Consider the following 9,956-nt stretch of genomic DNA (forward strand, 5'->3'; position numbering starts at 1 on the left):
ATCCTGTAAAAGGGCTGGATGACTTGGAGTTTGTCAAATGTGTTCAGGACAATTCTCTAAACCAATATATGGAGGGACCAACAGGAGAAGATGCAGACTGGATCTCCTATTATAGAATGACACTGGACAGGTGACAGACGTATGTGTAGTGGGTCATTTTGGGTCCAGTGACCATACATAAATTTGTAGGGAGATAACGTACATGTGTGAAAATCATAGGGTAGTGATCATGGGAGATTTTAACTTCCCACACATTGATTGGGATACCCATACGGTTAGAGGGCTGGATGGGCTGGAGTTCGTTAAATGTGTTCAGGATTGTTTTCTAAATCAGTTAGTAGAAGAACCGACTCGGGATGGTGTAATACTGGATCTCTTGTTAGGGAACAAGCTAGGTCAGGTAGCGGACATTAATGTTGGAGAACCAATTGGGTCTAGTGACCATAATTCTGTTAGTTTTGGGGTAGTTTTAAGGAAGAGCAAGGAGAGGCCTAAAGTTGAGGTTCTGGATTGGAAAAGAGCAAATTTCATAGGAATAAGAAGGGATTTGGGGAGTATTGAGTGGGACAGGATATTTTCAGGTAAGGATGTTAATGAAAAATGGAGGATATTCAAAAAAGAAATTTTGAGGGTACAGAGTAGTTATGTCCCAGTCTGGATCAAAGGAAAGGCTGGAAGTCATAGGGAGGCTTGGTTTCCGAGGAATATTGGAAATTTGGTTAGGAGGAAAAGGGAGGTGTACAAGAGGTATAAAGAGCAGGGAGCTGAGAAGTTGAAGGAGGACTACAAGGAGTGTAGAAGGAATCTTAAGAAAGAAATTAGAAAGGCCAAAAAAAGGCATGAAAGGCTTTGGCTGACAGAGTAGAAATAAATCCAAAGGGTTTCTATAAGTACATTAAAAGTAAAAGATTAGTGAGAGATAAAATTGGACCGCTTGTAGATAGCGAGGGTAGGCTGAGTGAGAAGTCTGAGGAAATGGAAATTTTGAATGATTTCTTTGCCTCCGTATTCACTAGGGGAAAAAATGTTGAACCAGTTGAAGTAAAGAAAAATAGTGGGGAGGTCATGAAGCATATAAGGATAACCGAGGAGGTAGTGATGGCTGTGTTAAAAAAGATAAAGGTGGATAAATCTCCCGGACCGGACAAAATATTCCCTAGGACACTCAGGGAGGCTAGTGGACAGTTAGTGGGGCCATTAACAGAGATATTTAGGATGTCACTGGCCACGGGGGTGGTAGCAAAGGATTGGAGGGTGGCGCATGTGGTTCCTCTGTTTAAGAAAGGGTCCAAATGCAAACCTGGGAATTATAGGCCTGTGAGTCTGACGTCTGTGGTGGGCAAGTTGATGGAAAATGTTCTGAGGGATGCTATTTACAAATTTTTGGAGGTACAGGGATTGATAGGGAGTAATCAGCATGGTTTTGTCAGGGGTAGATCATGCTTGACAAACCTGATTGAGTTCTTCGAGGGGGCTACAAAAAAGGTTGATGAAGGGAAAGCTGTGGATGTTGTCTATTTGGACTTTAGTAAAGCTTTTGACAAAGTTCCCCACAGGAGGTTAGGAAAAAAGGTGGAGGCATTAGGTATAAATAAGGAGGTAGTGAAATGGATTCAGCAGTGGTTGGATGGGAGGTGTCAGAGAGTAGTGGTAGAAAATTGTTTGTCCAATTGGAGGCCGTTGACTAGTGGAGTTTCTCAGGGTTCGGTCCTGGGTCCACTATTATTTGTTATATATATTAACGATCTGGGTGTAGGGGTAGAGAATTGAATAAGCAAGTTTGCGGATGACACAAAGATTGGTGGTGTTGTGGACAGTGAGGTAGATTACCGTAGATTAAAAGGTGATTTAGGAAGGCTGGAGGTGTGGGCTGAGAAATGGCTGATGGAATTTAATACAGAGAAATGTGAGGTGCTGCATTTTGGAAAGGCAAATTTAAATAGGTCATATACATTGAATGGTAGACAATTGAGGAGTGCAGAGCAACAAAGGGATTTAGGAGTTGTGGTAAATAGTACCCTCAAGGCTGATACTCAGGTAGATGGTGTGGTGAAGTTGGCCTTCATAATCGGAGTATTGAATTCAAGAGTAGGGAGGTTATGATGAAATTGTACAAGGCATTGGTGAGGCCAAATTTGGAGTACTGTGTACAGTTTTGGTCACCAAATTATAGGAAAGATATAAACAAAATAGAGAGAGTGCAGAGAAGGTTCATGAGAATGTTGACAGGATTTCAGGGTCTGAGTTCCAGGGAAAGGTTGTGCAGACTGGGGCTTTTTTCTCTGGAGCGTAGAAGATTGAGAGGGGACTTGATAGAGGTGTTTATGATTTTAAAAGGGACAGACAGAGTAAATGTGGATAGGCTTTTTCAATTAAGAAAGGGGGAGATTCAAACTAGAGGACATGGTTTAAGATTGAAGGGGGAAACCATGAGGGGAAATTTCTTTACGCAGAGGGTGGTGGGGATGTGGTATGAGCTTCCGACAGACGTGGTCGAGGCGGGATCATTGGTTACATTTAAGGAAAGACTGGATCGTTACATGGATAGGAGGGGACTAGAGGGGTATGGACCGGGTGCTGGTCAGTGGGACTAGGAGGGTGGGGATTTGTTACAGCATGGACTAGTAGGGCCGAACTGGCCTGTTCTGTGCTGTAAGTGGTTATATGGTTATAACGTCATTAGTTAATGATGGAGAAGGATGGGTCTGGGCCTTGGGCTGAGATTCTAAATTGGAGAAAGGCCATTTTTGTGGGAATGAGAATGGATCTAGGAAGAGAGGATTGGGATGTTGTTTTCTGGCAAGGACATGTTCAGTAAGTGGAGGCCTTCAAAGGCGAGATCTTGAGAGTGCAGAGTTTGCAGGTTCCTGTCAGGATTAAAGGCAAAGTTACCAGGCAGAGGAAACCCTGAATTTCAGGGGATATTAGGGATTTGGTTAAGAAGAAGAGAGAGGTGTGTCACAGGTATAGGCAACAAGGAGCAAATGAGGAACTAGAAGATACAGAAAATGTCAGGAAATAGTCAAGAAGGAAATCAGGAAGGGTATTAAAAGACACGAAGTTACTCTGGCTGATAATGTGAAGGTAAACACGCAGGGGTCTGCAAGTCCATTAACAATAAAAGGATAGTAAGGGACAAAATTGGTCTCCTAGAGGATCAGAGTGGTCGTCTGTGTGGAGCTTCACGAGGTGGGGAAGATCTTAAACAGTGTTTTTGCCTCAGTATTTACTCAGGAAACTGGCAGGGTCTATAAGGAAGGAAGGGAAACAAACAGTAGTGGCAGGAAACATTTTGGATTAAAGAGGGGGAGGGGCTTGCTGCCTCCCAGTGAATAAAGATAGATAAATCACCCGGGCCTGACATGATATTCCCTCGAGCCTTGAGGGAGACAACTGTCGAAATTGCAGGGGCCCTGGCAGAATTATTTAAAAGTTCCTTCTCTACGGGTGAGTTGCTGGAGGATTGGAGGGGAGCTCGCATTGTTCTGTTGTTTAAAAAAGGCTCAAAAATTAAACCAGGAAGTTACAGGCTGGTGAGCCTGATGTCAGTAGTAGGCAAATTTTTGGAGTGTGTTCTGCAAGATCGGATGTATTGGTATTTGGACAGCCAAAGGCTGATTAAGGACAGTCATCATGGCTTTGTGGAGGACGGGAGAAGCCAGAGAGTAGTGGTGGATGATACTTCTCAGACTGGAGGCCTGTGACTAGTGGTGCCTCAGGGATCGGTGCTGGGACCATTGTGGTTTGTTGTCTATATCAATGATCTGGATGATAATGTGGTAAATTGGATCAGCAAGTTTACAGATGACACTAAGATCAGAGGCATTGTGGACAGTGAGGAAGGTTTTCAAAGCTTGCAGAGGGATCTGGACCAACTGGAAAAATGGGCTGAAAAATGGCAGATGGAGTTTAATGCAGGCAAGTGTGAGGTGTTGCATTTTGGAAGGACAAACCAAGAAAGGATGTACATGGTAAATGTTTGGGCTCTGAGGAGTGGGGTAGAACAGAGGGATCTGGGAATACAGGTACAGAATTCCCAGAAAGTGGCATCACAGGTGGACAGGGTTGTAAAGAGAACTTTTGACACATTGGCCTTTATAAATCAAAGTATTGAGTACAGGAGCTGGGATGTTATGGTGAAGTTGTATAAGACATTGGTGAGGCCCAATTTGGAGAATTGTTTTGGTCACCGAACTACAGGAAAGATGTCAATAAGATAGAAAGAGGCAGAGAAGATTGACTAGGATGTTGCCCGGACTTCAGGGACTGAGTTACAGGGAAAGGTTCAACAGGTTAGGACTTTATTCCCTGGAGTGTAGAAGAATGAGGGGAGATTTGATTGAGGTATTTAAAATGATGAGGGGGACAGACAGAGTAAATGTAGGTCGGCTTTTTCCACTGAGGGTGGGTGAGATACAAACCAGAGGACATGGGTTAAGGGTGAAAGAGGAAAGGTTTAGGGCAGGGGTTCGCAACCTTCTTCTTTCCACTTACATCCACTTTAAGTAATCCCTATGTCATCGGTGCTCTGTGATTACTTAAAGTGGGAAGTAAGTGGAAAGAAGATTGAGAACATTGGTTTAGGGGGAACATGAGGGGGATTTTCACACACATGGTGGGGGTGTGGAATGAGCTGCCAGCTGAGGTGGTGAATGTGGGCTCGATCGTAAGAATAAATTGGATAGATAGATGGATTGGGGAGGTCTGGGGTGTTATGGAATGGGAGCAGGTCAATGGGAATAGTGGTATGATGTTTCAGCACAGACTAGAAGGGCTGAATGGCCTGTTTTCTGTGCTCTATGGATTAGCCGTTGTGTCATGAACCCAATTGTCTCCCACTTCCTTCTCACGTGTACTAAGTGCAGCTTTGTTTTGCATGGTATCCAGAGCAGTCATAGCAGAGTGAAGGGTTGGTGTGAGCAGGGGACGGGGTGTGGGGGCGGGGGAAATGCAAGGAATGTCTCACCAACGAGAAAATCATCCACAGCGGCAAAACCCTCCTTGTATCTGGAGCATTTCGGATCTCCTCCCCAACAGTCAGGCTGTTCCCAGGGAGGGGGAGCCCAGGGTGAGGGGGCAATCCCCAGGGTGGGTGCATTCCCCGGGAGAGGGGGCAATCCTCAGGGAAAGGAGTTATTTCCCCAGGGTGAAGGGGAAATCCCCAGGGTGGGAGGGACATTCCCCTCACCATGTTTTCCACTAACACTGACCGTCCGTCTCCATCCCCAGGAACCTGAACGAAATGCGGCAGGCAGCTCTGCGCAAGGAGTGCCTCAATATCTGGGGGGTGAGTGTGAGTTCCCCTTTCCTCCACTCCACCCCATCTCCCCCCACCCCCATCTCCCCCTGACCATGCATCACCCCTCACACTGACCCCAGTGATGATTGTACCCCCATAGATCCCAGACAAGGCTCGAGTGGCTCCCAGCACATCCGACCCCAGGAGTCGCTTCCTTCAGCTCATCCAGGTAAGTGAAGATACTGGCTCGGACTCTCTCCTCCTATCTCTGCCCCTCCCTTCTCTCCCCTTCTGCCTCCTCCACCCTTCCCCCTCCCATAACGCCTCCCCACTCCCTTCCTCAATACCCCCTCCCTCCTTCCTCCCCTCTCCTCTCCTTTTCCCCCCCCCCCACCCCACCTCCACTGCTTGCCTTGGTTTGATGCCTCTTCTCTGTCCCCAGGGCACGGAGATCAAGGTGTTCAGCCACAAGCCCACACTACTCAGCGCCGAGACCATGGACAGGATCAGTCACGTGTTGGACTACCGCTGTATGGTCGCTGGGGGAGAGCAGTACTTTCTGCTGGGTGTGGGGGTGAGTCCTGATCCCACGATTGTGGGTGAAGGGGCGATGTAGAACATAAAACATTCCTGCACAGACCAGGCCCTTCACCCCATGATGTTGTGCTGACCTATATAAACCTAATCCACAACAGTCTAACTCTCCCCGTCCTTGCTCCCACAGCCCCTTCCTTCCATCCGTGTACCACTCTAAGGGTCTCTTAAATGCCCCCAATGTTCCAGCCTCTACCACCACTCCTGGTGAGGCATTCCAGGCCCCCACAACTCTGTGTTTAAAAAAAAACTCCCCCCCCCCCCCGCCCCCCACCCGGACGTTTCCCCTAAACTTCACTTTGTACACACACCCTGGTGTTTGCTGATCCTGCCCTGGAAAACAGGTGCTGGCCATCCACCCTATCTGTGCCTCTCAGAATCTTGTCAACCTACATCAAGTCTCCTCTCATCCTTCTACGCTCCAGAGAGAAAAGTCCCAGCTCTGCTAACCTGGCCTCAAAAGACTTGTTTCCAATTCAGGCAACATCCTGCAAAATCCCCTCTGCCCCCTCTCCACAGCTTCCACAACCTTCCTGTAATGAGGTGACCAGAACTGAACACAATTCTCTAAGTGGTGTCTCACCAGAGATTTGTAGACTTGTACCATGACCTCTCTACTCCTGAACTCAATCCCCCATTAATGAAGCCCAGCATCCCATAGGCCTTCTTGATTATCCTATCAACCTGTGTGGTGACCTTGAGGGATGTTTGGATTTGGACTCCAAGGTCCATCTGTTCATCCACACCCTTCAGTAACTGACCATTAACCTTGTCCTCAGCCTCCTGTTTTGTCTATCCAAAATGCATCACCTCACACTGATCTGGATTGAACTCCATCTGCCACTTTTTGCCCAACTCTGTATCCTGTTGATATCCTCTTGTAACCTTCGACAACCTTGAGCTCCATCCACAACTCCTCCAGCCTTCTTGTCATCTGCCTACATCCTGACCCATTTGTCTGCCTCTTCACCCAGGTCATTTATAAACATCACAAAAAGCAGGGGGTCCCAGAACAGGTCCCTGCAGCTCCTCCACTAGTCACTGACCTCCAGGCAGAAAATTTTCCTTCCACTACTACTCTCTGCTTTCTACAGACAGGCCAATTTTTAATCCACAAGGTTCCCCTGATCCGGTGCCTTGTGACTTTCTGGATGAGTCTCTCGTGGGGAACCTGGTCAAATGCCTCATTAAAATCCACATTGACCACCTCAACCACCCGACCCTCATCAATTTCTTTTGTTACCTCCTCAAAAAACTCAATTAGGCCCGTGAGGCACGACCTTCCCTTCCCAAAGCCCTGCTGACTATCCCTGAGTAGACTGGACTTCTCCAAATGCTCATAGACCCTGTCCTTAAGAATCCTCCCCATTAGTTTCCACCCCACTGACGTCAGACTCACCCGTCTAGAATTCCCAGGATTCTCCCTATTACCTTTTATAAACGAGGCAACTACATTTGCCGTTCTCCAATCCTCCGGCACCTCCCCTGCGGCCAAAGAGGATTCAAAGATCATCGCTACTGCCCCAGCTATCTCTTCCCACCCTTCCCACAGCAGTCTGGGGTTCATCACGTCCGGCCCCGGGGACTTATCAATCTTGATGTGTTTAAGTAGATCCAACACTTCCTCTTCCTTAATCTCCACATTGTCCAGGACACAGGCCCGTTCAATTCCAACCTCACCCTGATCAAGGTCCTTTTCCCTTGTGAATACTGACGTAAAATTTTCATTTAGACCCTCCCCAACCTCCTCCACCTCCAGGCACATGTTCCCTCCTTGATCCTTTAGTGGCCCCACCTTCATTCTCATCATCCTTCTGTTCTTCACATACACATAGCTCACCCTGGGGTTCTCCTTAATCCTATACATCAAGGCCTTCTCCTGCCCCCTTCCTTAAGCTCCTTCCTGGCTACCATGTACTTCTCGTAAGCCTTTCCTGTTTCCTGCTTCCAATATCTAATGTTTGCTTCCTTCTTCCTCTTTACGAGTTGCCTGACCTGTTTCGTCAGCCACGGTTCCCTTTTCCCAACATCTTTACCCTCTCCCAGTGGGACAAACCTATCTTGAACCCAGCACAAGTGTTCAAAAGAGAGTTAGATAAGACTCTAGTGGGCAAAGGAGTTAAGGGTTATGGGGATAAGGCTGGAAAGGGGTACTGATGGTAGTGATCAGCCATGATCTGTAAAATGGCGGTGCTGGCTCGATGGGCCGAAGGGCCTACTCCTGCTCCTATTGTCTATTGTCCTGAAACGTCCTCCACGTTACTTCTGGGCTTTCACCCTTAAACATCTGTTTCCAATTTATTCTCACTAGTTCCTGCCTCGTCCCTTCATAATTAGCCCTCCCCCAGTTAAACACTTCCCCAGTTTGGCTGTTTTTGTCCTTATCCACGGCTATGTTGAAGCTCAGGGAGTTGGGGTCACTCTCACCACAATGCTCCCCCACCGAGGGGGTCCGTCCCGACCAGGTTCATTCCCCAGACCCAGATCCAGTCTGGCCTCTCCTCTTGTCGGCCGGTCCACACACGGTGTCAGGAATCCTTCTTGGACACTCCTGTCAAATTCAGCCCCAACCATCCCTCTTGCAGTCAGGAGGTGCCGGTCAATATGAGGGAAGCTGAAATCACCCATAACTACAACCCTGTATTTCCCACCATTCCAAAATCTGCCTGAATATCTGTTCCTCGGGGTCCTGAGGGCTATATGGGGGCCTTTCGACGACTCCCAGCACAGTGAGAGCTCCCTTCCTGTTTCTGACGTCCACCCACCCCAACTCAGTGGACCCTCCCTCTGTAGCCCCTCCCTTTCTACAGCCGAGATACTGTCCCTGACCAATAATGCGACTCCCCCACCCCCCCCCCCCCCAGAATCTTCCAACTTCCATCTTATTCCTTTTAAAACCCCTAAACCCCGGTACCTGCATCAGGTCGATCCTACCCTTCCTCCAGCCAAATTTCAATATCAGCCACAACGTGGTTCCACATACTGATCCAGACTCAAGGCCCCCTTTATTCCTAATTTCCCCCCCCCTCCCCCCCCCGTGTTGAAATACACATTCCAGCCCATTGGTACAAGCAGCGATCCTGAGATCACCAGCCTCGAGGTCCTGCTGTTTAACTTCTTCCCGAACTCCCTATATTCCCTCTTCAGGACCTCATCCCCACTCCTGTCTCCATCATTGGTCCCCACGTGGACCACGACACCCGGCTCCTCCCCTTCCCTCCCAGAATGAGGTGAACTCAATCAGAGACATCCCTGACCCTGACCCTGCCCGTCTGAGAGGCTCGATCTCATTAACCCTCCTTTCTGCTCCCCAAACCAACGAGTCCCCATCACCATCGCTCTTCTCTTCCCCCTTCCCTTCTGGGCAGGGGGGGCCAGATATAGGGGATGGGGGTTTTACATCGCCCAGATCTGACTCTTCTACCTTTCCTCACCCCAGAAAGCCCAGATCCATCTGTGGGACGGACAGGTTCCAATGCGATGGAAGAAGTTGGAGAATTTTAAGACAGAACTTCCGAGGGAAACTCTGCTCCTCGTGGAGTTCATCCAAGAGCTGAAGGGGGAGGTGAGGAGGGTGCGGGGAGAGGAGGTTTGGGGAGGGGAGATGGGGTTCGGGGAGGGGAGAGGGGTTTCGGGGAGGGGAAAGGGGGTTCGGGGAGGGGAGAGGGGGTTCGGGGAGGGGAGAGGAGTTTCGGGGAGGGGATTCAGGGAGAGAGTTTAAAGAAGGGAGAGAGGTTTCAGGGAGGGGTTTTGTGGAGAGGGGGTTTGGGGGGGAGGGGAGGGGGTTCGGAAAGGGGAGGGGGGTTCGGGGAGGGGAGGGGGGTTCAGGGAGGGGAGGGGGGTTTGGGGAGGGGAGGGGGGTTTGGGGAGGGGAGGGGGTTTGGGGAGGGGAGGGGGGTTTGGGGAGGGGAGGGGGGTTTGGGGAGGGGAGGGGGGTTTGGGGAGGGGAGGGGGGCTTGGGGAGGGGAGGGGGGTTTGGGGAGGGGAGGGGGTTTGGGGGGGGAGGGGGGTTTGGGGAGGGGAGGGGGGTTTGGGGAGGGGAGGGGGGTTCGGGGAGGGGAGGGGGTTCGGAGAGGGGAGGGGGTTCGGAGAGGTGAGGGGGTTCGGAGAGGTGAGGGGGTTA

The 9,956-nt window shown here is 49.4% G+C and overlaps 1 protein-coding gene across 1 annotated transcript in view; it reads left to right on the plus strand.

Moving 5' to 3' along the window:
• Nucleotides 1–9,956, plus strand: part of LOC138737397 (cap-specific mRNA (nucleoside-2'-O-)-methyltransferase 1-like) — a 71,371-nt gene that overhangs the window by 57,540 nt on the left and 3,875 nt on the right. The window contains exons 15-18 of the mRNA XM_069888145.1: nt 5,230–5,287; nt 5,400–5,468; nt 5,682–5,813; nt 9,273–9,398. Of these exons, the coding sequence (XP_069744246.1) occupies nt 5,230–5,287; nt 5,400–5,468; nt 5,682–5,813; nt 9,273–9,398 (385 nt within the window). The remainder of the gene's footprint in view (nt 1–5,229; nt 5,288–5,399; nt 5,469–5,681; nt 5,814–9,272; nt 9,399–9,956) is intronic.

This window comes from Narcine bancroftii, chromosome 6, assembly GCF_036971445.1.
Source record: "Narcine bancroftii isolate sNarBan1 chromosome 6, sNarBan1.hap1, whole genome shotgun sequence".
Taxonomy (NCBI): Eukaryota; Metazoa; Chordata; class Chondrichthyes; order Torpediniformes; family Narcinidae; genus Narcine; species Narcine bancroftii.